Raw genomic sequence first — 27,238 nt, 5'->3', positions numbered from 1 at the left:
GAGGGGGGGTGGGGGAAGGCTGATGCAAATCCAGGTGGCATGGGAAGGGGGTTTGCCCTTAGCTGGCAGCACCGAGGCTACCTGTCAGGGGCCCGGGGCCCTCAAGCTTTCCTCTTGCAATGCTTCCCGCCATGCACGACCTGCTTCCCTCGCCCACAGGCCGTGTCCTCTACGCAAGGCCATTGTCTGCACATGTGGATGGGGGTGAGTGGGCTGAGCAGGTCAGGGAGTGCTGCTCTCTGGGCTCTGAGCCCAAGCCTGCTGCCTTAATCCAGTTTGCACTCTCTGTTCTGAGCTAATTGATCCGCTGCGTGGCTGGCTTCCCAGATCACCTGTTTCGCTTCTTTCGAGGAGCAGCAGCGGGAGGCAGACGGCCACCTTACCTGCCTCCCTTGGCCTGCCTCCCTCTGGGGTAGGAAAGGGGGCAGGCGCCTCCCCTTGGCTTTGCTCCAGGTAAGTGTGGCCCCGGCAGGCAGGCAGGCAGCGCTCCCAGAGCAGACAGAGCCTGAAGCCCTGGGCCCCCACCCCTTCCCAGGTCCCTGGGGCTCATCCCTGGCCCACCCGGGAAGCGGGGAGCTTTGGGCTTCCAAGCAGCCTCCCATCCTCGGGTTCAGCCCCATCAGCAGAGTCCTCAGCAAAGGACGGCTGGCTTCAGGCTTTAGGGTGCCTACCTGGACATGGGGAGAAGAGGGGGAAATGCTGCCCCAAATGGCTCTTTGACAGGGGGAGGAGAGGGCTGGGATCTTGCTCGCCACCTGCGCGGAATACCTGGGTGGCCTCATTGTGCAGCCCTGATCCCAGCAGAGCAAGGGAGCAACTGGGAAGCTGCTTCTCTGCTTGAGGATCTGCTGGTCTTTAGCCATCATAACAGTGCAGCCTGTCTCTCTCTGCTTGATAATAGCTTGTTCTGACCATCACCCCCTCTCTGCATCTATCAGCGTGCGTGTGCGGCTTGTGCATATATGCGTCTGTCTGCCTGTGCCTGCAACACCCCCCCACCCCCCCGGTAGGCATCCCAACCTCCCCAGCAAATCTCTCCAGCTGCCATCTGAATGCATCCAATGATGGAGGTTTACCTGGTTCTGCTATCAAAGGGCTGAGCTGACTAGAGTTTGGTTGCAACCTGCCTCTCGGTGATTCCATGGCGAGTCCGTTATTCGGTGCCATTTCCCCAATTGGTGAAAGAGCCAGTGGTAGCATGGAGAGTGTGAACATGGCAGCTGCCGCTGGATCTTTGGTTGGGGGACGGAGGGCAGAGCAATTGAGCCCGGAGCTGGACAAACGGGAGCAAAACACAATCCGTTTCCCCCCAATGGGTGTTGCCTCCTGAGGAGCAGCTCCTGCCCTCTAGCACTTGAACTGGAATGGCTTCCTTGAGGTTTCCCATCCCTGGCCGGTTTCTTCCCAATGAAAGAGGCCAGAACATTTCTGTGGCCAAAGCCTGGACCATCTCCCAGGTGGGCTCCTTGGCTCTCGGGTCTGTACATCGAGCTTAAAACCCTCAGCCACGACCCCAGGAAGCTTTCCTGACTGAGGGGATTGCTTTGCGCTGCTGCCTGTAGTCATCCACCACATAGGAACTGGGATGCGGTGTTTGCACCTGCTGGTTCTGCTTCGGGCTTGAGCTTCACCGGACCAGCGATTCCCTGGCCATCAGGATCCTTCTAGATCAGGGCGTCTCCAAATTTGGCCACTTTAAGACTGGTGGACTTCAACTTTCAGCTTTGCTGGCTGAGAAATTCTGGGAGTTCCACCAGTCTTAAAGTTGCCAAGGTTGGAGACTCCCGTGCTAAAGGTTTGTGTGTGTTTGTGTGTGTGTGTGTGTGTGCGTCCATCCAAGGCCAAAGACGGCTCTCCAGAGTGACCCAGGAATGGGAACTTGCCCAGCAGATGCAGACCCGGTGAAAATGGTGAATCCAGTGGCTGCATCCATGCAAGGCCCTCCACAGTTTTCAGGTGGTCTTTGAATTACAAGCATTAGTTTAGTGACCGTTCCAAGATAACGGCAGCACTTAAAATAGCTGCTCATGGCAGGTCACTTATAATTATCACCGCATCTCCTTGGTCATGTGATCAAAATCCAGGCACTTGGCAACTAGCTTGTATTGATGACGATGGTTATGTGATCGGTATCTGTGACCTTCCCAGCTGGCTTTGGACCAGCCAAGTCAATGGCGGAAGCTGGATTCACTTAATAACCACATGATCCACTTAACAACTGCAATTCTGGGAGTTGAGGTCCATAGGTCTTAAAGTGGCCAAGTTTGGAGACCCCTGATGCAGATCATGTTTCTGTTTTGGGGACAATTCAAAATGATCTATGCCAGCGCAGCTTCACCAGTCAAGGTGCCATGCATAAAAGGCAGGCGGAGGTTCAATTGCTGCATTTGGGCTGCCCTCTTGACTTGAACCCTCCCTGCCACTAACCGGAGCCTTGTGCTGTGATTTTACAGCAATTACCCTAGAAGTAGGACAGCCACACACTGCAGTGTGGCAATGCCTAAGGGGCAAAAGGCCCAACTGGCTGCAAGAACCCTCCCGAGGCAACTCTGAAGAACATGGGAGGCAGATTCCAAGTGAGGCTGGGATAGATAAATGGAGCCAAATGATCCATTGGATGGAGCACGACTTGCCAGCTGCTTAAGCAAAGGCGCCCCCAGTGTCTTGTCTTGATGGGGCCAAATAGTGCAGGTGGCTTTATCAGAACTGGCAGAGCATCCATCCATCACTGTGGCCCCTGTGCTTCTTGGACCATTCCCAACAGTCATCCCTGTCCTTCTAGGAGAGTGTAAGGGGGATGCAGGAAGGCCTGGCGTTGGTGGCCCTCTCTGAGCCAAGCCAACTGTCCGGCGCCTCCTCCAACATGCCTCCCCCAGGGTTTCTTTTCCAGTTGCTTCTTGGTCTCAGAGCTTCTCTCGGTCATCCAATTCCTGGGCCTCCCCTGGGTCAACGCTGCACCCTGCCCTTCTTCTGCCAGCGCCAGGATGTTTGATTGGATGGAGAAGGTGGTACCCCAGCCTCCTGTGAAAATCCACATTTCTGTGGTGGGAGAGAAAGATGGACCCCTGGAACAGAGCGCAGCTGTGGACAGGCCAGAACCTGCCCAGAAGGTGAGTGGCTGCCTTGGAGTGGCCCTTAGTTCTCTTACCTGCACAGAAGGCTAGTGCCGAGCGAGGTTGTGCAAAACCCAATCGGTTCTCCTGTTTTTCCCAAGGAAAAATGGACCTTTCAGGGCCCCCTTAGATCATTCTGTGTCATGGTCCGAAGTTGCATTGGCCACTTGGCTGCTAGTAGCTATAGAGGCTGTGGCAGTGTGGCTGCATTCACCCAACAGACTCTGCTAAAGTGAAGGCGCCATGTAGGGGCTTAGTGGGATAGACTGTGCAACATGCATTCTGGCAAAACAGCTGCTGGGATCCCACAATGCATAGAACTGCCAGGCTCGATTCTGCTTTATTCATTTTATTCAGAAATGGCCAACAACTGAGAGCCCACCTGGTGTGGTGAGAACATCAGTCTGTCTTCCCAAGAACGAAAGCAGCTGAAGTTCAACACACTTTAGCACAACCAAAGGAAACCGAGTCACACACAATCATTCACAGAGAGCAGACAACCCAACGGTGCTTCCAGCAGCACCTCAACTTTGCTTATTGGCGCACAGGGGCTTTGGAACGGGGAAAGAGGCCGAATTCAGCTGGATGGGACCTACGGATCAGGACCTCCAGCCCTGGGGCTCCTCAAAGCCAGTGGGGACATTAAAGGCCGCCTTTAATCTGCCACTCTTTCTTTCATTGTTCCTGGACCCAGGTCAACCTTTGTTGTTGCTTCAGCTTGCTTCTGTAACTAGACAGTCACAAAATGCAGTCAATGGAAGGAATCATCTTGAGGAACAGGAGGAAGAGGGAGCACGAAGAAGGCACGAAGAAGGCAGCAATTAGAGAAAAGAGAACAGAAATCTGAGTCTGGGCCAGAATCATAACTGAAAAAGTGTCTCATATGAGACCCTCTCTAATTATGATGAAGATAAGGGCAGGAGTGGGGGGAGATTTGCAAGATTTTGTTACTGTGATCTTATAATAATAAAAATAGTCTTAGCATGTCTGGCTTGGGTTTCCTTGTCTGGTCTGCCTTGAAGGGCTGACCAGATTGGCCTCCCTCCCTCAAGCGCTCAGGAAGCTCCGCAGAATCCGCTCAGAACTATTGAGGCCGGCAAGGATGGAGTCAGGACTCAGGGCCTCCTGCTGGCTGTTCCATTTATTTATTTTATTTTATTTTATTTTATTTATTTATTTATTTTGTCGAGCGATTATAAGATAACAGGAATAAGCATAAACATAGTTATGAATACATGAAATGGGTACATATAAGAAAAATAAAAAAAGAAACAATAGGACAGGGACGGTAGGCACGTTGGTGCACTTATGCACGTCCCCTACAGACCTCTTAGGAAAGGGGGGAGGTCAATAGTAGACAGGCTTTGTAGTAGACAGGTTAAAGTTTTTGGGGTTTGGGGAAGAAACCACAGAGTCAGGTAAAGTATTGCAGACATTGACCACTTTGTTGCTGAAGTCGTATTTCCTGCAATCAAGTTTGGTGCAGTTTACCTTGAGTTTCTATATATTGTTTGCTCTTGTGTTATGGTTGAAGCTGAAGTATTCATTGACAGGTAGAACATTGCAATGTATGATTTTATATACTATACTTAGATTGGACCGAAAGCAGCGTAGTTCTAGGTTTTCTAGGTCTAGAATTTCGAGTCTGGTGGCATAAGGTATTCTGCAATGAGTAGAGGAGTGGAGAACTCTTCTTGTGAAATATTTCTGGACTTTCTCTACTGTGTTAATATCAGATACGTAATGTGGGTTCCAGACTGATGAGCTGTATTCGAGTACTGGTCTAGCAAATGTTTTGTATGCTCTAGTTAGCAGTGTGATGTTACCAGAGAAAAAGCTACGCAGGATTCCATGTTCCACGGCTTTGATGTTTCGTGTGATTCTTTTCTTAAAGCTGCCAGAAGGAGATGGCTGCAATCCAGCAGAAGGTAATTCAGCTCCCCATCAAAGCTGTGGTGGGCAGGTGCCCAGGCTCTGCCAGGTCCCGGTGGGGAAGAATCCCACGTGGTTCCTGGGAAACTCCTTTCCCTCCTTTGGGTCTCCCCCTCCCCAGACCGGGAGCAATATTTACTTATTCACAAAATGTCTAGTGGGCCCATTGGTATTATTTGATGTTATTTCATTGATATTATTTATAATTGATACCATAATTATAATTGATTAATTGATATTATTTGATATATATCATTGATATTATTTCAGCATCTTTTAAAATTTTGCAGAGGGCGATTGCAATATCCTTGTACCACGGAGTTGTGTATACTATTTCACCTACAAAAATCTTCAGAACTATAAAAATATTCTGCAGTATTCTCTTAATCTTTCTTCTTCAGACAGGGAGAAAGATGGAAGGGGCTGGTAACTCCTGATGGCCACAGCTCAGTCTCCCTAGTAGGCAGGGATGTTCCTTGAAGGCCGTTCAGGAGTTAAGTTGGCCAAATGAAGCCCTTCAAGTCAGGGCAGCATCTTGATGTAACACCCCTGCCGTGGGAGCCACACCAGTGGCCACATGGCTTCAGAGTGCAATGCCAGGTGCTACTTTTCAGCTTTAAGGCCTTCGTGGCTCGGGACACGGGTATCTGTGCAAGGCTCCCCTTGCCCCCACAAGGATCAGCCCATCCAATAAAAAAGGGAGGTAAGATTCTCCTTTTCTTTTCTAGGGAAGGGGTCTCCAACCTTGGCAACTTTAAGACTTGTGGACTTCAACTCCCAGAGTTCCTCAGGCTGAGGAATTCTGGGAGTTGGAGTCCACAGTCTTAAAGTTGAGAAGGATGGAGACCCCTGCTCTAGGGGACCAGTTTCAGCATTTTACTTAGTCAACATGTTTAACATGTCATATTTTTAAAAAATTCAATCTTGTAATTGGGATTAGGATAGCTCAGAGGCATAAAAGACCCCGCGTCAATTCCACGTCACTCAGAATCTGCTCTTGGTACCCTCATTTTCAGGTGAATCCAGGCAAAAAACATAGCAGAATTAACTGTCATGATGGGGATTGAAATGGGGGGTTGAAATAGTCGCCCACCCTCCAAACTTCAGAAACCACTTTGGATGCGGCCACATCCTGGCCCTGGGAAGCGTCAGGTTTCCTGAGCGTCCCCTCCACCCCGTTTTCGGATCTTGCTTCCTGGTCTCTTCTCAGTGACACACGGGAAGCTCGCAAGGCCCCAGGCTTATCTTCCTTGTGCATTGTGAGAAAACTGAGGGGCCATTAAGGTAGTCCTCACTTTACGACCATTTGAAATGATGGCAGCCTTGGAAAAAGGGGCTTACAACCTGCCTTTAAAGTTGGGACCCTTGCACAAGTGCCCTGTCACGTTCACAATTTGGGCACCTGGCAACCAGCTCTCAGGCACACGATGGTGATTTGCAACCTTCCCAGCCGTAAGTAAATTGGGAAATCCGGATTTGCTTAACAACTGCATGATTCACTCAGTGGCCACCAGGATAAAGATTATTTTTAAATTGGGCCTGCTCGTGTGATGACTCACTTAACAACCATATCATTTAGCGACTGTAATCAGAAACTACCAGTAGAAGAGATGCCCACTTTTCAGAGAACCCTTCGGTTACACTGACTGGGTTCCAGTGAGGGACGGTGCCTGTGGAGAAGGTGGTGAGATGGACTAAAGTGGCAGATGCCCAGGAAGGAGGGGGCACGGGTGGGAGGGAGACAAGAGATAGCACAGTCTGGAGCTGGATTAGGGAAGAGGGAGAGATTTAGGATAGCCACTCCTAGAAGCTCCCAGGGCATATCCATTGGGGTCAAAGTCGTACAGGTTTAGTCTGGCAAGATTGTTTTTAACTTTACCCTGGGTAAAACATGGACTGTTCCTGGGTAAGAAGCCAAAGCAGCCCCAGTGTTGGTCTCAGGTCCCTTCTCAGAGGCAGGCAGGGGCCCCTGGTCCTCCCAGGGTTGCTGATCCCCGGTCCCAGGAGCTCCGGCCAGGGAAGGAAAAGGATGCCAGGAGTCCCCTGGTGAAAGTCAGCAACCACCCCTGAGTAAAAAGAGTGGCTGCTACTGGAAGCAGTAGTAGAATTTAGATGGGGGGGGAGGGGCAGAGGATACCATCTGACGTGGCTTTGAAGAAATGGCTTCTGACCTCCGTGTGGTCCTGACAGGTTCCCAAGAGGCCTCCGGAGCCCCTTCTGCCCTCTCAGCCAAGACCTGCCCTCACCCCAAAGATTCACCAGCTTTCTCTCCCCCATCAACAGCATCCGCCCCAGAGGAAGGCCTGGGCCCCGTGGACCTGTGGTTGCCGAGGGAAAGGTACCGGCTGCTTCCCTCTTTCCAGGGCTCCCCAGTGGCGGAGGAGGCCACCCTTGTCCCCAGCAGCCTCTTGAAGCACCTGCTGGAGGCTGTCCAGAAGTTAAGTTGGCCAAATGGTGGGTTGCTGTCCTACGTGGGCCGGTCTCTGGATCTGCGGGGGAGAAAGGATCCCTTGGCTGGCTGAAATCCATTATGTAGGGCATGAGATGGGGCAAAAAGGGGAAGCGGCCAAACCTGGGCCAGCTTCGCCTTCTGAGAGCCTAAAAGCCAGAGTCTCAGCAGGAAGGGCCGAGGTGAGAAGGACCCAGGGAGGAATTCTGCAAACGGAGCTGCAGTTTGGCCCGTGATCTGAGGACCGTTCTGGCCAAATGACCTCCCTGGCCTGCTCCATTGTTCCGGTCCTTGGCGCTTCCACCCCAGCTTCTTCCCACTTCCTCCCAGGGCTGGCCAGGGGCTCCTCTTCTGGTTCTCCCAGAGGCTGCAGAAGGCCATCCCACAGCTGCCGGGGAGCTCCCAGGTCCCGGATGCAAAGACCCTGGAGGCCAGCATTGATATTCCAGAAGAGGTAAGGCAGGAGGAGGTGCCGGTGGCCGTCTTTGGATTTCTCTCTGGAGGTGGAGTTCCTGGTGGGAATCCTGGTGCTGGTGGTAACAAGGACTGTTTTTGGTCTCTGTTCAGACAGAAATCCAAAGCTTCCACGAAGAAGAGGAGGAATTAGGTAAGTGTCGGTCAGGTGCCTTTCCTGGAAGAAGCAGGAGGCTTCTAGAGCTCTGGGCTCAGTGGTGGGATTCAATTTTCTTTTTTACTAACGGTTCTGTGGGCTGGCTTGGTGGGCATGGCAGGGGAAGGGAAGGATACTGCAAAATCCCCCTTCCCTTCCCTCCCCACCCCACCAACCTGCTTTCCAGCTCTGTTCTCCTGGGCAGGGCAACCAAAGGAGACCCGGCCGATCAGCTGGGACTCAATGGGAGGCAGAGAAGAGATGGGGTTGGCGGGGCCAGTCAGAGGTGGCACTTGCCGGTTCTCCCAACTACTCAAAATCTCCACTACTGGTTCTTGAGAACCAGTCAGAACCGGCTGAATCCCACCTCTGTCTGGACGGCATTTCCACGCATGGAGTCATCAGGCACCTTTCTCCTTTTCAGCCATTATGGTCCTTGAGTCAGAAGAAGAGCCTGAAGAGCAATCCAGCAGTGACAGCAACGCCCCAGATAACACGTAAGCACCCCCGGGCTCTGGGCTTGGGTTAAAAAAGGAAGAAACCTTCCAAGTTGGCCCTCCGTGGTGTCCTTATTTCTGAGGCCAGTGCAGCTCCAGGGGCCCCTGGGAAGTCCGGGGTTGGTTGGAGCCCCCTCACCCACGTCCAGCGTGGCAGCTGCAGGAGGGCAGAGGTGGGGCTGGGCTGGGCTGGGATCACTTTTCTCGATCCCAGCCCGAGGCCCTGAGTCCCTTCCCCTGAGGGAGCTGCCTGGGTTCTTAACCAGGGCTCCTTTTTTTCTTTCCAGCAATGTGGGGAAAGTATTTACTTGGCTGATGGAAGGATTTGAAAAATTAATGCCTCAGCCAGAGAACAAGAGAAAGGCCGAGGTGAGTGCAAGGGAGGCAAATGCACCCTCTAATCCATCCAGCCAAGGAATCAAGAACTCTTGGCACATGCAAGCTAAATCCATAGGGATATAAGATCATATCTGTGTAAATCTCTGTTCCTGTTCTGACCCAGGCTTCGTCAACCATAATGATGCACAAACTTGTTTTAAAAACAAAAGCTATTTTATTGCAGTGCTGGGAATTGTTTTCATTCCCAGCCGGAATTAATCTCAAACAGTCCCCCGAGATAAGCATCCACCTTTCAGTTCTGTGGAATGCTGCCAAAAACAGAAGTATCCAATTAACTATAAAAGAAACCAACCAAAGTACAAGAAAAAAACCAACCAACTTCCAGGATGACTCGAAACTGATCAAACTACTTTGCTTCCTGCAAAGGCTCCTGCCTCTTTGCTCCTCCTTTATGTCTTACGGGAGGGGCAGTCACCTCCCAGCCTTACTCTCAGGTCGCCCCTTTTGTCTCAGCTGCTCTTGCCTTCTAGCAGCTCTGTGCACACGCGCACTGGGAACAGGCTCCCCTTGTTCCTCTGCCTCGCTGCTGCTAGACTCCGGAGGCTCCGAAGGCAGCACCCCACTCCCAGATGGCCCCGGCCCCATCTCTGCATCGGACGCAGGACCCTCGCCCGAGTCCTCCTCATACTCCCTGACTGGTCCCCGTTCTTCCCCACTGTCCATTTCCTCTGCCAGCTGCACCGGCTGCTGGCAAACCACAACAGTTCCTTAACCTCGATTATGACAAGGTGCAATTGGAATTTTTGAGCTGCAGCCAGAGCCTTTCTCCACCTGGGTGTTTAAAGGCTTTGCAGATGTCGATGGCCCAGCCAAGACCCCAGTTCAGTCAAACTTTGAAGCATCAGAAGAAAGTTGTCATCAAGAAGCACCTTGCTTGCTTCTCCCTGCTCCAGTGGCCTTTCCATGTGGTGTTTCTTGTCCTTTGGCCACACTTATACAGCACACATGGCCAGTCCAGACCAGGAGTCTCCAACCTTGGCAACTTTAAGACTTGTGGACTTCAACTCTCAGAGGTCTTAAAGTTGCCAAGGTTGGAGGCTCCTGGTCTAGATCACAAAGGGGGGGAATTAATTGTAGGGTTTGTTTGGGGTGGGGGAGCTGGACCCCGACACCTGTCATGCTTGGATTTCCATGGCCAGCGCACCCTCTTTCTAACCACTCAGAAAGTTGAGCTCGTGCAGCTTCTGTGCTTAGGGAACTCAAGAACCCGCATTGAATATGACCGGCATCATTTTAATGTGTGTCACTGATCCATGGGTTTCAGAGCAATTGAGGTTTAGTTGTTGTACCTTTGCTATACACTCCTCAGAGCTCTTGGATCCCAGGTCTGTGTGGGGGCCATGGTGGCTTTTTCTGCTCTTGGCCCTGCGATTTGGATGCTCATTTTATTCTTCTGTCTTTCTGCACCAGGAAAGGACCCCAGGAAGAGCTGCTGAAGGAAGTGGTGAGTGACTAACCCTCTGATATTGAAGGAGTCAGTGGGCAGGAGGCCTTGGCAATCCTTAAACCCTGATGGGATGCAACACTGATATATATACACTGCTCAAAAAAATAAAGGGAACACTTAAACAACACAATGTAACTCCAAGGCAATCTCACTTCTGTGAAATCAAACTGTCCACTTAGGTAGCAACACTGATTGACAATCAATTTCACATACTGTTGTGCAAATGGAATAGACAACAGGTGGAAAGCAGAGGCAGGTAGCAAGACATCCCCAATAAAGGAGTGGTTCTGCAGGTGGTGACCACAGACCACTTCTCAGTTCCTATGCTTTCTGGCTGATGGTTTGGTCACTTTTGAATGCTGGCGGGGCTTTCACTCTAGTGGTAGCATGAGACGGAGTCTACAACCCACACAAGTGGCTCAGGTAGTGCAGCTCATCCAGGATGGCACATCAATGCAAGCTGTGGCAAGGAGGTTTGCTGTGTCTGTCAGCGTAGTGTCCAGAGCATGGAGGCGTGACCAGGAGACAGGCCAGTACATCAGGAGACGTGGAGGAGGCCGTAGGAGAGCAACAACCCAGCATCAGGACTGCTACCTTCGCCTCTGTGCAAGGAGGGACAGGAGGAGCACTGCCAGAGCCCTGCAAAATGACCTCCAGCGGGCCACAAATGTGCATATGGCTGCTCAAACGGTCAGAAACAGACTCCATGAGGGTGGTATGAGGGCCCGATGTCCACAGGTGGGGGTTGTGCTTACAGCCCAACACCATGCAGGACGTTTGGCATTTGCCAGAGAGCACCAAGATTGGCAAATTCGCCACGGGCGCCCTGTGCTCTTCACAGATGAATGCAGGTTCACACTGACCACATGTGACAGACGTGACAGGGTCTGGAGACACCGTAGAGAACATTCTGCTGCCTGCAACATCCTCCAGCATGACCGGTTTGGCAGTGGGTCAGTAATGGTGTGCGGTGGCATTTCTTTAGGGGGCCGCACAGCCCTCCATGTGCTCACCAGAGGTAGCCTGACTGCCATTAGGTACCGAGATGAGATCCTCAGAACCCTTGTGAGACCATATGCTGGTGCGGTTGGCCCTGGGTTCCTCCTAATGCACGACAATGCTAGACCTCATGTGGCTGGAGTGTGTCAGCAGTTCCTGCAAGACGAAGGCATTGATGCTATGGACTGGTCCGCCTGTTCCCCAGACCTGAGTCCAATTGAGCACATCTGGGACATCATGTCTCGCTCCATCCACCAATGCCACATTGCACCACAGACTGTCCAGGAGTTGGGGGATGCTTTAGTCCAGGTGTGGGAGGAGATCCCTCAGGAGACCATCCGCCACCTCATCAGGATCATGCCCAGGTGTTGTAGGGAGGTCATACAGGCACGTGGAGGCCACACACACTACTGAGCCTCATGTTGACTTGTTTTAAGGACATCACATCAAAGTTGGATCAGCCTGTAGTTTTTTTTTCCACTTTAATTTTGAGTGTAACTCCAAATCCAGACCTCCATGGGTTGCTAAATTTGATTTCCATTGATAATTTTTGTGTGATTTTGTTGTCAGCACATTCAACTATGTAATGAACAAAGTATTTAATAAGAATATTTCATTCATTCAGATCTAGGATGTCTTATTTTTGTATTTTCTTCATTTTTTTGAGCAGTATATTTATTCCCGTTGGGATGGGGGTCAGTCCTATATATAATTTTCCATGGATTTCTCTGGATGGTGTCAGGAACAAGCCTCTCTTGTTGTTGGCCATTTAAGGCCAGAGAAGGAATAGTGGATGGAAACTGAACAAGGAAACTGAACAACCTGGAAATAAGGAGAAATTTCCTGACAGTTGAGAGCAATCAACCCATGGAACAGAAGTTGCCTTCGGAGGTTATGGGCGCTTCATCCCTGAAGGCTTTCAAGAAGAGACTGGGCTGCCATTTGTCAGAACTGGTGCAGGGTCTCCTGCTTGGGTGGGTGGGGGGTTGGACTAGATGACCTACAAGGTCCCTTCCAACTCTTAACTCACACTTCTCACAACTGCTAAGCAGAGAACTATGAATCCAGCATCTGAATAATCAGAGCCATGAAAAGATGGTACCAACAGGCATCCAGGCCTTGATATCAGGAAAGGGTTGAGGTTCCAGAGTCAGGGAGGGGGTTGCCACTGAAAACCCACATCTCACTCCTGGGAGTCTGGGGAAACGGAGAAAATCTGCTGGAAGCTCATGGAATTTCTGTCCCTTAAGCCTCCTTTGAGCTGCACATTAGTCCTTGGAATCGGTTCTGCTTTCAGGTGTCCCTGAGAAGGAAAGTCAGGCAAAGTTTATTTTTTATTTTTCTATTTAGAAAAAATAGTTTGATTTTATTTTTAAAGTAGAAGTTATTTGTGTTGGTTTTTCAACTGTCTTTTGTGTATTGCCTTTTTAATCAATGAAAGCCATGCTGAGTGTTGACGGTGGAATTTTATCACCCAAATATTCGGATGGCTTGGGGATACCACAGCCCCTCCCTCACTCCTCCTCCTCCATGTACACCCTCCCCAGCTGACTTAAAAGGGAGCGGGCGAGTGACGTCGTCGTCGCAGAGTGAACCCCTCCTGGCCAGTCCTCCCGGTTCCACTGGAGCCTCGTCTGACAAGCAGTCCCACCTCAGCCTCCCTCTCTTTCCCCAGAGACCTGGGGGCAACGGGACCCACAGGTAGGGGAGCCTTCCAGAGCCCCTGAGTCAGGGGGATGTCCGGTGGGTCGCAGCCTGGGTTGAACTGGGGTTTGGAGGAGGGCGGCTGCCAAGTGGTGGTTGGGGTACCTGGCGGATGAGATGCCACTTTGGGTGACTGCGCCAAGAGAGCCTGGCCCACCCCCCACTTCCTTGGCATTTCCCAGACTCTGATGGTGGAGAAGAGACAGAATGAACGAAAAAGATTCGTTAAGCTCTACTAGAGACCTAGGAGAAGCAGGAAAGAGGAAAGAGCCAAGTGTTAAGTAAGAAAATGCTCTTGTTTTTTTCACTTCACATTTGCGTAGTGGATCACACAAGATCTGGAGCTAGAGAAAATAGCCTTGTAACCAGGCCTTTGCTTTTCCCTGAGCCCAGAGATAGTTTGACAAGGAAGGAGAAGGCAAAGGAGCAAGGAAGAGCAGCCACCATCCCTGGGGCGGAACAAGAGCCTGAGCGCAATTCTTAGCAAACACCCAGGGATGATTTAGCGGGGGGGTGGGACACAAGAGCTGCCTCCCGCAGCCTCCAGTCAGGAAGGCCTCTGGGCAGGGCTTTGGACTGGGAACAAGGGAGAAGCTGGAAGTCCTTCTAATGAGACCCTCCTCCCTCCCCAACAGCCTGTTCAAGTGCTTCTTTCAGGGACTGGAGAAAGCGATGCCCCAGCCAGTGACCAAAGCAAAACAAGACGGGCAGGTAAGCAGGGAAAACCTTCTCGGGTTACAGAGTTGGGGCAATTGCAGCCAGAGCCATCAGCTTGCTTAGCCAGTGTAGGCCAAGAGAGAAGCTAGAAGGTTGCTTAGGAGGGAGGGAAGCAAGGAGTGAAAGAGCTCCACTGGGCTCCCTGGTCCTTGAGCATCTCTGCCCAAGAGATGCCTCAGGTGCCATGAACCATCAAGGAAATTGGTTCTTCTTGTTGGTCAGTCGAGTCTGGCAAAGGGGTTTCCCAAAGGCCTTGGAGAAACGATGTCTCTCTCTGCTGGTCTTGTTCTGCAGCGAGTTGGCCTGGGGTCCCAGCAATGCCCTACCAAGCTTCAAGCAGGGACCACGCCTGAGAGCAAATAGGCATTGTGGGATGGGGGTGGGGAAGGAAGGAAGGAAGGAAGGAAGGAAGGAAGGAAGGAAGGAAGGAAGGAAGGAAGGAAGGAAGGAAGGAAGGAAGGAAGGAAGGAAGGAAGGAAGGAAGGAGGGAAGGGAAAAGAAAAGGAAAGGAAAGGAAAGGGAAAGGTCTTTTCAAAAACCCAGAAGCCTCTGCAAGGGCTTCCTGGGTGAATCTCATTTTCAGAAGGATTTTAGCCAGGACCCAGGTTGGTGTTCACCCAGCAACACATCAGCTCTTAGTCCAACTTGCTGTTCACCTACTTCAGTCTCCTTCTGGCTGCTAGAAGGAAGGGGTGACCCCCAGAGGCTTCCGCAGACTCAGGCATGGGGATTTTCCTGTGGCAGGGAAGAAGGCGGAATATCTCTTGCCTTGATGGTCCTCGTCTCTCTGTCGGAGCAGGGAGGCTCACCAACTTCTTGGATGCAGCCAGTGGAAGAGGTGGGAGAGCAGCCACTAACTGTCTTCCTGCTTGTTTTCTCCCCCAGCAAACCAAGAGCGCAGTCCTAGGCCGAGAAGAAGAAAGTAAGTCCGGTGTTGGTTCCCTTTCATGCTGTTTTGTTAGGCAGCCATGGCTGCCCCCCAGTTTTTGTTCCTCCAAGACGCCTGGCTGTAGCCCCATCCCACGTGGAGCCTACAGCCTCTTGCAAGGGGGGTCCCATTAGCTGGTATCAGAGAGGCAAGTGCAGCCCCTGGGAGAAGGGCTGTGGGGGTCTGATTTTGTGTGCTGCAGATGTCTCAGCAACCGCTGTATGGACAACGGGATCTTGCTTGATGGAGGTGGTGGAAAGTGTAGCTCAATATACTTGATGGGTTTCAGTTTAGATGCATCTGAATAAGGAATCCTTGGCAAGAACGGTTCCTTAACCCAGAGTATTTTTAAGGCCAGTGGAGCCAAGGTTCAGACAACAGGGGTTTTAGAGAACAGGTTAAACCATAAGTGTGGCATTGCATGAACACATTCAGTGGGGCAGCCCACGGCATGAACTGTGAACCTGTGAACTGGCCCTTAGTTTCCTCATCTTCTGATTTTCAATTCCATACGAAGGTGGATGTTGGGTTTCTGAGAGAAATCCAGCTCAAGCCGCAAGTCCCAGCATTTTCTATCTCCATTCAGAAAGGGGAGTTTGGGGGTGGCAGGGGTGGATGGAGGGTCCGTCTCAGGGATCCATGCAGAAGGGCGGCGATTCCCCACTTAGTCCTGGGAGATGGTCCTCCAAAAAGCCGTGGTTGGGAGCAGCCAACTGTGCTTTTTTCAAAACAAATCCAACAGCCATTGAGGCATCCCATTCATTCCTTTGGTTGCCCAGAAGAGGCCGTTGCTTTACCGCCCCGGATCCCTCTGGCAGCTGCAAGTGGAGCCAAGCCCACCTGAGGAGCAGCACCAGCTCACTTACCTGTGAGGAAAGGGCCGGCCTTCTCGCCCATCTAACTTTCCTCCCTTCTCCTTTTGTTTCAGCAAGCAAGGGGGCTTAGCAGCACCCCTGAAACAAATGGACACGGATAGCTTTGGAGATCTCTTGTCATGAACCAAGTGAAGCCAGCCTGACTTTTGGGGGGTGAACATTGAGTCAGAATCATGGAAAACCAGAGTTCAGAGGGTCTCTTTTCCAAAATGAAATAAAGGAAACCTTATAGCAGATGTTGAGTGTGAGGCGCTTTTCTGGGTTACAAGTCTATGCAAAAAAGCAACCTGTGGAGAATTGGGGACTGTGGCCTTTGAGATCGTCCCTCCTCTTAGCCACAGGTCACGTGTCCTGGTTAAAGCCACACTGGACAGAGGGACAACTTAGGGACTTTGTGTCCTCAAAATTTCTCACTCCCAGCCCAGCCCAGGCATGACCCTTTGCATGGCAGAGAATGGAGAACCTGCTGGGCAAGAGCCCTGGGGCTGTGCTTTGTGTGAAAGTGGGTCTGTGCGAACATGTGGGGACCCTTCCCTCCTCTGTTGCTTTTCCAGGCTGAGGGTGAGGCAAAAAGGAAAGCCTCCCCTGGGCTCCCCTCCTTGGGCAGAGGTCACAGTCCCACTCTTTCTGTAGAGGTGGCATTTTGCTGGGGAGGATGGGAGCTGGAGTGTAGGAACACATTACAAAGCTTGCCCCAAATCAGCAAGACCCTGGTAGCACCGTTAAGGACTAGAAATCAAATAAAATGGCAGACGTTCCCCTGAGTGGCATCCCTTCCATGAGGATGCAAAGGCTAAGAGTTTCTGTGATTCCTGGAGAATAGCAGGGATTCTCCCTGCAGCGTCTCCCAAAGTCTCCAGTGACTCTGCTGGTTGTGAAGTCAAGAGGGGTGTGCGCTGCCTGCTTCGACTCCGTATGTGATCCGAAAAGCAGGATCTGGCCAGAGCAGCGAGGGAGCCAGGTGGGGGGGGGGGGCAAGGGATGGGCTTTCAGTTGGCATTCAGAGTCGCGGCTGTTTCTTCTTCCACCATTTTGAGACCTTCCTTGCTTGGCTGCTCCTGCTCTTCTTCACCTCTTCTGCTCCCAGACCCAACCAGGGCTGTCTCTAGAGCCCACCCCCAGTCAGGACCACGTCTGCAGCAGGACTGCTTCGTGTGTTGGTCCTCCGCCTGCACTGGGACGTTCTGTGGGTTTTACAAAAAACAAAGCCAACACTTTCCTGGACCTCATCTCCAAATCTGAGAAGAATCTTCTCTCCCAAAAAATATATGTCATCATAAAATGGCTAACTTTTAAGTTGCCACAGGTTTCTCAATAGCTGGGATCACACGTCCCTCCAAACACGGCCAGTCCAAAGCCCATCAAACTTCCCTCTTGTGGCATCAGATCATTGTGCTCACCTGGTCAAGAGCCTTTCACCTGCTGGCAGGCTTTAGCAGTGAGTGCCAGAACAAGATGACACAAAGTGTTGGTGCTGCTTTATAAGGCCCCGGTAAGGCCACAGTTGGAATGCTCCATCCAGTTTTGGTCACCACAATGTAAAAAAGATGTTGAGACTCTGGAAAAAGTACAGAGAAGAGCAACAAAGATGATTAGGGGACTGGAGGCTAAAATGTACAAAGAATGGTTGCAGGAATTGGATAGGTCTAGTTTAATGAAAAGAAAGACTCGGGGTGACCTAATAGCAGTGTTTCAATATTTGAGGGGCTCCTACAGAGATGAAGGGCTCAGCTATTTTCCAAAGCATCAGAAGCCAAACCAAGAAACAATGAATGGAAACTCATCAAGGAAAGAAGCAACCTGGAATTAAGGAGAAACTTCCTGACAATAAGAACAATTAACCAGTGGAACTGCTTGCCACCAGAAATTGTGGGTGCTCCATCACAGGAGGCTTTTAAGAAGAGACTGGACAGCCATTTGACTGGAGTGGTATAGGGTCTCCTGCTTGTGCAGACTTCCAACTCTGTTATTCTGATAGCCTTGTGTGGCTCCATCCATTTTTCCTGGAGAGCTGACCAACCATTTGGGGCGTGGTTACTTCCTGCCAATAGATCAGGTCTGGTTTCTCAGTAAACAAGGCAGCCTGAGTCACCTTGGGCTTCTAACTGCAGATTGGGGCTAATCCGTGCTTTTAGCCCGGTGCCCTTTGTGCTGTCTGCATCACATGCTGCATCCTAAGATGACCCAGCGGAGCAGGCGGTCTGAGTGCCAAAACAACTACAGCCAATGATGGCCCTGGAAAAGGACAGTCCTGGAGCAACCCGAGAGAACCGTTTGTGATCTTTGGCACCAACTTTGGCTACTTGTGTTCCTGTGAAATCAACTCCAACCGAACTGCTTCCCAGGATTCTTGCTGGGCCTTGCAGGAGCATCTGCAGTTCTGGCCAGGCTTTTGAGAGTCCGGAATGTGCCCCACCGAGGAGGAACAATAGGAGCCTGCAACAATATCTTCCTTTTGGCTCAGCAGGCTTATTTACGGTGATGAAAATACTAAGATGGAGTTGCTGTTTGAACATCTGGGCTCTTTGTTGATGCTTCTCTGGATGGAGGAGCACTACCCACGCAAGAGACAGCTCCCTCTTCAGTGGGCATGTCCAGGCCACAGAATGTACGTTCTGGAAATCAAGCTTCCCAGCAACTTTCTGGATACCAGATGGCCTGAATTACCTCAGCTTACTTTGACTTCTTTCTTTTTCCTAGACCGTGAACAGCTTTTCAAGCAAGCTCTCATCCTCACTCAACATGTTTAGGTTCTGTAAATACAGGTGAAACTCGAAAAATTAGAATATCGTGCAAAAGTTCATTTATTTCAGTAATTCAACTTAAAAGGTGAAACTAATATATGAGATAGACTCGTTACATGCAAAGCAAGATAGGTCAAGCTGTGATTTGTCATAATTGCGATGATTATGGCTTACAGCTCATGAAAACCCCAAATCCACAATCTCAGAAAATCAGAATATTACACGCAATCAGTAAAACAAGGATTGTACATAGAACAATATCAGACCTCTGAAAAGTATAAGCATGCATATGTACTCAGTACTTGGTGTGGGCCCCTTTTGCAACAATTACTGCCTCAATGTGGCGTGGCATGGAAGCTATCAGCCTGTGGCACTGCTGAGGTGTTATAGAAGACCAGGATGCTTCAATAGTGGCCTTCAGCTGTTCTGCATTGTTTGGTCTCATGTCTCTCATCTTTCTCTTGGCAATGCCCCATAGATTGTCTATGGGGTTCAGGTCAGGCAAGTTTGCTGGCCAATCAAGCACAGTAATCCCACAGTCATTGAACCAGGTTTTGGTGCTTTTGGCTGTGTGGGCAGGTGCCAAGTCCTGCTGGAAAATGAAGTCAGCATCCCCATAAAGCTCATCTGCGGAAGGAAGCATGAAGTGCTCCAAAATCTCCTGGTAGACGGCTGCATTGACCCTGGACTTAATGAAGCACAGTGGACCAACACCAGCAGATGACATGGCTCCCCAAATCAACACAGTCTGTGGAAACTTCACACTGGACTTCAAGCATCTTGCAGGGTGTGCCTCTCCATTCTTCCTCCAGACTCTGGGTCCTTGGTTTCCAAATGAGATGCAAAAGTTGCTCTCATCAGAAAAGAGGACTTTGGACCACTGAGCAACAGACCAGGTCTGTTTTTCTTTAGCCCAGGTAAGACGCTTCTGATGTTGTTTGTTGTTCAGGAGCGGCTTGACAAGAAGAATACGACATTTGAAGCCCATGTCCAGGATCCATCTGTGTGTAGTGTCTCTTGATGCACTGACTCCAGCCTCGGTCCACTCCTTGTGAAAGTCCCCAACACTTTTGAATGGCCTTTTCCTGACAATCCTCTCCAGGCTACGATCATCCCTGCTGCTTGTGCACATTTTTCTTCCACACTTTTCCATTCCACGTAACTTTTTATTAATGTGCTTTGATACAGCACTTTGGGAACATCCAACTTCTTTTGCAATTACCTTTTGAGGCTTTCCCTCCTTAGGGAGTGTATCAATGATGGTTTTCTGCACAACTGTCAGGTCAGCATGATTGTGATTCCTACTGAACCAGACTGAGAGACCATTTAAAGGCTCAGGAACCCTTTGCAGGTGTTATGGCTTAATTAGCTGATTAGAGTTGGACACTTTGAGCCTAGAATATTGAACCTTTTCACCATATTCTAATTTTCTGAGATTGTGGATTTGGGGTTTTCATGAGCTGTAAGCCATAATCATCTCAATTATGACACATCACGGCTTGAACTATCTTGCTTTGCATGTAATGAGTCTATCTCATATATTAGGTTCACCTTTTAAGTTGCATTACTGAAATAAATGAACTTTTGCACAATATTCTAATTTTTCGAGTTTCACCTGTAGTCAGAAGATCTCCAAAAAGAACCTGTGGAGCCCAGGGATGAAAAGATGGTGCTATGCTCTCCAGAATGTTATCTTCCCAATAATTTCTCCTTTTTAATGAAAAGCCTAGTCAAAGGAGGCTTCCACAGGTCATGCATTGCCTGGATCTCAGATTCTGAACCTCAGTTGTTCAAATTGGTCCTAGTTTTCTATTTAGTGTATTGTACATACAGCCCACCACTGGGGCACACAACTACACTGATGTTCTCAACCTTGCATCTTACATCCTGCCACTCTATTGAAGGACCTCATGATTGAAACAAAAAGGCCACTTTCTCCCAGGATAATGTTTCGATTTACAAACATACGGATGTTATTATCTCTGTCAGAGCACTTTACTGAGTCTCACCTGAGGCAACTGTCCCACCGGTGGAGACCCACTGACATCCTATTCTTACAACAACACAATCCAGGCCCCAAAATAGGTCAAGATGGAGCCTTGATTCCCCAGGAAGATTTATGATGAAAACTGGAAGCTGCTGTTGTCTCTGGAAGAAGCTGCGTTTTAAGGCAGGCAAGAGATTTCTTCCCAAGGAAAGAGAGCCAGCTGGAACAGACCAGGACCATTCCTGTAACTGGGACCTGAAGTGAAGGTCCTTTGTGCCAGAGTCTCCTGCCAATTGCCAGGATGGCAACCGAGAGAAAGACATGCAGCCGTTCAGGTGACTTTGGAGTCTTGTGAGTCCAGATGCCATCTAGGTCAGGGGTCTCCAACCTTGGCAACTTTAAGACCTGTGGACTTCAACTCCCAGAGTTCCTCAGCCAGCAAAGCTGGTCCTCCTGACTGTAATTGTTGGATAATTCTTCCAACCAAGTTCTGTTATAAAACAGGGGTCTCCAACCTTGGCAACTTTAAGACCTGTGGACTTCAACTCCCAGAGTTCCTCAGCCAGCAAGCTAACACAACTTGTTTGGAAGAATTATCCAACATTTACAGTCAGGAGGACCAGCTTTGCTGGCTGAGGAACTCTGGGAGTTGAAGTCCACAAGTCTTAAAGTTGCCAAGGTTGGAGACCCCTTATCTAGGTTGTTTAATGATCAAGAGAAGAGTCTGAATCAGGCAGGCTATGCAGTCTGGAGCCACAAATATCCCATGTTCCCATCTGCAGACACTGATGCCTCTTTCTTTGCTAAAGCTATTTGAGAAGCCATTTCTCCCCAGCTTCACCTCTTGGCCTTGCTTTCTCTTTTTCAGCCCGTACCTTTTCCACGGAGAGGGACACAGAAGATGATGGTGAGATCCAGGTGGAAGTGAGGCGTTGGTCCTACCTCCCCGAGTGTCATCTGGGCTCTCCCCCCAGCCCAGGGAGGAGGCCCGGGAAAGAAGGAGGTAGGCGCTGAGGAACGGTCCTTCCAGGCAGGTGGGAGGTGATGGGAGAGCTGTGGCCACGGAAGCCAAGGCCCCGTGTGGTGGGGAGCAGGGATGGGGGCCTGGACAGTGCCTGCCTAGCAGAGGCTGGACGGGATCCTAGATTTTCCATTTTTCCTGAGCTGCCACAAGCAGAGTCCCTTCAAGGAAGGGCCCAAACAGCAAGGGGCCAAGCTGGGAAACCCCTGCAGTTAAGTGCGGAAGGTGCTGGGCTAGGAGCAGGGAGAGCCAGGCCCTAGTCCTCCTCCCCAGGGACTTTGGGCAGAGGGAAGAACCACTGCCAGGGCAATGGTCAGATCAAAGGAATCTGTGGCAGACATGCAACTGAGAAAGCACCGCAGGCAGGACTGTCCCCACTTCTCCCACAGAGATAAAGTGTGTGTGTGTGTGTGTGTGTGTGTGTGTGTGTGTTTCCGCGTCTGGCCCACCTTGAAAGGCCAGCCTTTGCTCAGTTGGAGAGCCAGAGCAGGAGGATGATGAAGGGGTTGAAGTCAGATCAGGGAGACTTGGGTTCTGTTCCCCCCACCCCGCATCCATGGACCTTTCCTGGGGACGTTGAGGGAGTCCTGAACCCCTGTGGGAGAGCCAGGTTCCAGGCTGCCCTCAGGCAAATAACCTCCCTGGGCCAGGGCTCTCCAACCTTGGCAACTTTTAAGACTTGTGGACTTCAACTCTTCAACTTCAACTTCAACAGCTTTGCTGGCTGAGGAACTCTGGGAGTTGAAGTCCACAAGTCTTAAAGTTGGGCGACTTTGGGGCGGGCCTCCCTCTCAGCCCAGGGTGGAACTGAGTTGTTCCAATCCAGGATCTGGCTCTTCCTTTGGCCCTCTCAGCCCAAGCGCCTTCCCCCGAGAGCTGCCATGGGGTCAAATAAGGGCAGGGGCATTATGTGTGCCCTCTTCAGCTCCTGTAGACAAAGGGGATAGAAATGAAATAAATAAATAGCCTGTGATGCAAAGACTGAAGGTTTTGGCCCTGGCAGAGTAGCCGATCCTGCATTTCCTGGAAGTTTGTTTTTATTGGCCTCTCCCTGGAGAGTTTGTCCGAGTGCCAGTGAGCTTTGCTTCAGAGTTAGAAGACCAGCCCTTCTTCTGGAGGTCACATCGCCCTTCCTCAAACAGATGTGGAAAAGAGATTCCTTGGCTTCAAGCAATAACGGTGCCTCCCAGGAGCTCAAACGAATCATGCTTCTAAAAGAACAGCTTTAGGCATTTGTTGCAGTCGTAGAAATTAAATATTTTCTAAACCTTTTGATTTCCAAGAAAAGAGCAGAAGGTTGCATTGTGGCTGAAAAGCAGAGGTGCCAGAGGCCTCCCCTTGCACTGCTCCTGCGTTTGTTTTGGAAGTCGTCAAAGCACCACATCAAAGGCAGCGCTCTGAAAGGGCCTCTGTTGGCGTTTCCGAGGGCTTGCAGTGATGCACGGTGCTTAGTAACCATCGGAGCCTCCTGGTAACCCATTTTCCTTCCTAGCAACTGCCCTGCTCTCCTGGAGACAGCAGGTCTTTCGGTCCCCAAGCACTGCTGGGCTGCAGGCCAGGTCCCACACAGCAACACGCACACACACATACACACATCCCCCGTAAGGAGGAAGAGGGGCAGGCAGTTAAGCCAACAGTGGCAAAATTCTGGCTCTGAAGCTGTTGCGGATTATTGTAGCGCCATCAGGCAGGGGAGCCTTTTGGAAGGACGGAGTGAATCCCGAGGGTGGATGGAAGGGCGAGATGAAGGGGGCTGCCCTTGCAGGAATGTGATCCAAAGAGGTGAGTAGGTGCGTCTTCAGCTGCTGCTTCCTTGTTCTGGCCTTATTTTTTTTCTCCTGTGATGCTTCCCGATATAAATTCAACTGGGTTCATTTGATGTCAGGCTCACGAGTCAAAGGTACTTGCCTAAGTCCAGATTCTGGAAAAGGAGCGAAGGGGGGAAGAGGAGGCCTTTTTTTAAAAAAAAAATTCTTACGAACAACACACCTTTCGCTCTGTTACACCGACCTTTCCGATGAATGAATTCTTCCTACCTGGGATGGGGAAGCACAATTTACATGCCTGGTGAGAAGGGCTGCTACACAGAGCTGTTGAAGGTCTTGTTGAAGGTCTTGGCCTCGAGATCTCCCGAAGGAATCTCCTTCCACATCCCTGAGCTTTCACTCGGATAGGCAAGGCACCTGCTGGGACCCAGAGGAGAGAGGAGACCTCGGGACTCTCCTCCTCCTCCTCCTCCTCTCGTCCCATCTTGCTTCTTCGTTACGTTGGGAAGTAACCCAGGAGGTTGGGGAGCATTTGGTGCACACTCCAACTTCCCATGTGCAACTGCAAAACGTGTCTCCCCCACCCTGGTTGATTCATCTGTTTGATTTATACCGTGTCTTTATGCTGTGCCGAGCAGGGAACTCACCTGAATGGCTGCTAGGTTGGCAACTTCTGCAAGCTTAATAAGCCAGGCAAATAACCTTCATGGCAGTGCCAGGAGCAGGCCTAGTTCTGGCTTGCGGTGCCCTCCCTTTGCAGGTCTTGGCTAACATGAATGCTGTGTGAATGCTGCAGGCAGCTCCAAAGGACCTCGGCTTGTAGGATTCCGTTGTGACTTTCCATCCGATCCTGATGATTCGGTTTTTGTCCCAGGGAAGCGTCAAATGGTGGCATGTTGGGACAACGGACTCCAGCAAAAGTTGAGGCAAGGGGAGACATTGCAAATCCCTTAATTCAGGTTGGTGTCTGTTTATGTATTTCTATGTTTATTCATTTATTTATCCTCTCATTATTTCACAATAATAAAACTGCTGCTATTGTTAGGAAATATTTCTTAACTCTCAACTGAAACAAGCTTTCCTATAATTGAAATGATAGGAAATATTATAGGAACTACTACTACTATTAATACTCCAAATCATTGTTGAAGAACATTTTGTCCATGGTCTTCAGAGTCTTTGGCTTCAGACTGTTTGGCTTTGGGAAAGGTTGATGCCTTTCTAGCACTGAGACCTGGGAGGATCTTCTGCTAACTTTGTTTTGTTCAAACAGAAGGATCTCCACAAAACCATATTTAGCTCAAGTCTTACAGCCAATTGGATATAAGGGTCATAACATCACATTAAGTCTGATTTGTTGAATTGGTACAGAGGTAAGTCACAAGCCATGGTTTATAGCCAAGGGAGAGAGATAAATTTGTAAGACAGGCTAAGGCTAAGCTAGACAAACCACATTCTTGTTTAGTGTAATGCAATAATTAGCCAATTAAATATGTTGTTAAGAATTCTATTATTGTTTTAAAAAGCTGTGTAGAGATCCAGTGGTAGATGCACATATTTGATTGATTGATGTGCCAATTGATTTAATTGATTGATGGGCAAATTGTGTTTTATACATTGATAAATAATTCAATGGAATAAAATTTAATTCCGTAATCTTTATAGTATATGTTAAAAAAATCAGCCCTCCTACTCTTTTGGGGTGATGGGATGCTTTTCCATGTTAATGTTCTCTAGAGCAGGGGCCTCCAACCTTGGCAACTTTAAACCTGGAGGACTTCAACTCCCAGAATTGAAATCCTCCAGGCTTAAAGTTGCCAAGGTTGGAGACCCCTGCTCTAGAACAATGTTTGTTTGTTTGTTTGTTTTCAGATAAAGGAAGCGGCGGCGGCTACTGCCACCTTGGTGCCACCTGCAGGTTCCGTGCATCTCTCCCAGGACAGTCTGCCCCCTGTCTTTGCAGGGCGGCCTTGCAGGCCCACGATTCCAGCAGGTGGGCTACCTGGGTTCTCCTCCAGGGAGTGCAAGGGCAGCATTTGGTGCACAGAAGCCGACAGGGTGCCTGCAGGGGTTGGTCAAAAATGCCATGCCCTCTGCCAGTGCAATTGGTGCACATAACAAGCAAGTGGGGTGTGGGGCTGCCATCTTGGCTTTTTTGATCACAGCCTATGGAGAGGCCTGGAAAGGATGATTAAGCAACTATAACAATGAATGGTTATTCCCAGATATTTTGGATTTGCTTACAAATCAAGACTGTTCCATGGCAATGTTTTTAACCCAATCATATTCCCACCCACCCTCCCCAATTATTTGGTCTCTGAGGACTACAGGGGCTGTCATAAACCAGTGACACCCTGAGAGATTGCACTGGCCAAAGTTCAGCCTTCAGCCCCTTTCTTGTTTTCTTTTGCACTGAGAGTGGTGGTGGTTTGGAGGGGGGGGTCAAAGATGCATGTAAAGAGTCATGTGCTGGTTTTAATGGCAGATACTGTTCTGAAAAGGCTGTTTTGGTGCTGAATTTAAACTCCTCCATTTGGGAAGTGCCCCAGACCAGAGTTACCTGTGGGCCAGTGGTGGGATTCAAATATTTTTACCACCGGTTCGGTGGGCGTGGCTTGGTGGGCATGCTTTTCGCACGTCCACATCAAACACGCACTTAGGGCAGGCGCAGAGACGTTTGCACAGGCGCAGAGGCATTCTAACTTGCCTCCTGCAAGCCTGGACGATCCCGGTCGCTTCAGCAGCTGCCATGTGGCACTCTTCTGTGCTGCGCAAAGCAGCTGCGCTTCAAATTTGGAGGATAAAGGTGAGTCTGGGAGCCCAGGCGGCAGGGGTGGGCTTCTACCAGTTCGCACCTATTCGCTAGAACCAGTTGTTAACATTCTAAGCAGTTTGGAGAGCCGGTTGTTAGAAGATTTTACTGGCCTAATCCTGTAAGGAAGGCAGGAAGGAAACATTCTGGTGTTGCTTACAGAAACTGCCTCTCCGTTAACCCTTATCACCTTCTTGGCAGGACTAGACTTCCTATCTCTGGAACTTCTCTGGAGTTTTTTCCCCTCCTTTGCTGGTACTTTGCTTGTGTGGAGTGATCATTCAAAGTTACAATGGCACTGAAAAAGTGACTTATGACCCATTTTCACACTTATGACTATTGCAGCATCCCCACAGTCATGAGAGGCCAGGCGAGAAGATGCGTGCCTCAATGTAATGTTGAGTTGGCCATGCCCAGCCAATAACATGACCACCAAGCCACGTCCACCCAGTCACATGACCACCAAGCCACACCCACCAACTAAGCCACGCCCACAGAACCAGTTGTTAAAAAAATTGAATCCCACCCCTGGCAGGTGGGCCCAACAGCAGAGAATCGGTTTGGTCTCTGCTGCTTATCACTGCTACTGGCTTGGCAGAACCGGGCTGAACTGGTAGAATACCACCACTGGTACGGGCATCAAGGCCCCACTCTCCGGGGAGAGTCCCCATCGGCTGGGCCTCCTTTGGCTCCCAGGGGAAGCCGCCTTCCCCTCTTGCCCAGGGAAGGGCCTCCCGGGGGGTGGAGTATGTGGCCCCTCCTCCTCACTGGGCGGTTGTGTGTTTCTTCTTGCAGTTCCCAGCCCCACAGCCTCGCCCTGAAGCATCCGGCTCCCTAGTGCCGCCATGTCCCTGCCAACCTGCGCTGTGGAGCTGGTTCGCCTGGTGCCCAAGAAGCCGCGCCATCATCTGCATGCCTCCCTTTCCTGCTCAGCCGGCGTGGAAGAGCTGCCCAATGTCCCCAGCTACCACAGCTCCGCTCCTCCCTCCCACATCCCCGTCCTCGTCCCTAGGAAACCGAAGGCTGGCCTGAGCAACCCCAGTTTTCGGAAGGAAGAAGCTTCCCGCTTGGGCATCGGGGGTAACGTAGCACCTGCCAAGATTTTAGTGCTTGCGGCTTTCCTAGCTGACCTTCCTGCACTTTGGGGTTTAGTTCCAAATAGGGCGTTATTTCCAGAGGGAGCAACATACGTCGCCTCCAAAACGTAGGAGAAACACACACAATTTTGGGGTCAGGCA

At 50.4% G+C, this 27,238-nt stretch overlaps 2 protein-coding genes across 13 annotated transcripts in view; both read left to right on the top strand.

Moving 5' to 3' along the window:
* The first annotated feature begins 7 nt into the window (after positions 1–7).
* On the top strand, positions 8–21,430 carry LOC148129857 (uncharacterized). 9 transcript variants are annotated; one of them, XM_087971845.1, is made up of 13 exons: positions 8–204; positions 2,891–3,110; positions 5,008–5,041; positions 7,329–7,383; positions 7,825–7,948; positions 8,062–8,101; positions 8,529–8,601; positions 8,889–8,970; positions 10,411–10,444; positions 12,994–13,147; positions 13,786–13,861; positions 14,753–14,789; positions 21,270–21,430. In XM_087971845.1, exons 1-13 carry the CDS (start codon positions 23–25, stop codon positions 21,413–21,415), a joined length of 1,257 nt encoding a protein of 418 aa, XP_087827971.1. In that variant the 5' UTR covers positions 8–22; the 3' UTR covers positions 21,416–21,430. The 9 variants fall into 9 exon arrangements, with proteins under 9 accessions (XP_087827971.1, XP_087827970.1, XP_087827972.1 ...); XM_087971844.1 differs by having other exon boundaries at positions 7,236–7,383; XM_087971846.1 differs by lacking the exon at positions 21,270–21,430 and adding an exon at positions 15,724–15,906 and having other exon boundaries at positions 7,236–7,383.
* Positions 21,431–22,141: 711 nt separating this feature from the next.
* The window catches only part of CNGB1 (cyclic nucleotide gated channel subunit beta 1), a 28,527-nt gene continuing 23,430 nt past the window's right edge, over positions 22,142–27,238 (top strand). Inside the window, exons 1-4 of one of the 4 annotated variants that reach the window (XM_087971838.1) lie at positions 24,063–24,147; positions 24,288–24,561; positions 25,061–25,181; positions 26,796–27,080. In XM_087971838.1, the coding sequence (XP_087827964.1) occupies positions 26,846–27,080 (235 nt within the window). In that variant the 5' untranslated portion in view covers positions 24,063–24,147; positions 24,288–24,561; positions 25,061–25,181; positions 26,796–26,845. Of the gene's footprint in view, positions 23,205–24,062; positions 24,148–24,287; positions 25,182–26,795; positions 27,081–27,132; positions 27,205–27,238 lie in introns of those variants that run through there. The other 3 variants (XM_087971839.1, XM_026690253.2, XM_087971840.1) reach the window with 3 other exon arrangements.

The sequence above is a fragment of the Notechis scutatus genome, chromosome 9 (genome assembly GCF_049901735.1).
Source record: "Notechis scutatus isolate UNSWTSFEM ecotype Mainland chromosome 9, rNotScu1.2, whole genome shotgun sequence".
NCBI classification, from domain to species: Eukaryota; Metazoa; Chordata; class Lepidosauria; order Squamata; family Elapidae; genus Notechis; species Notechis scutatus.
The sequence above is the reverse complement of the archived record's forward strand: the minus strand, read 5'-3'. Positions and strand labels throughout refer to the sequence as shown.

What these genes read in the sequence shown, in the direction of transcription:
- LOC148129857 (XM_087971844.1), top strand. Translation starts at nt 23, where the DNA reads ATGCAAATCCAGGTGGCATGGGAAGGGGGTTTGCCCTTAGCTGGCAGC. An exon ending in AAGAGCTGCTGAAGGAAGTG is followed by an intron (nt 10,445 to 12,993) that starts GTGAGTGACTAA and finishes CACCCTCCCCAG; the next exon opens with CTGACTTAAAAGGGAGCGGG. An exon ending in CCTAGGCCGAGAAGAAGAAA is followed by an intron (nt 14,790 to 21,269) that starts GTAAGTCCGGTG and finishes TCTCTTTTTCAG; the next exon opens with CCCGTACCTTTTCCACGGAG.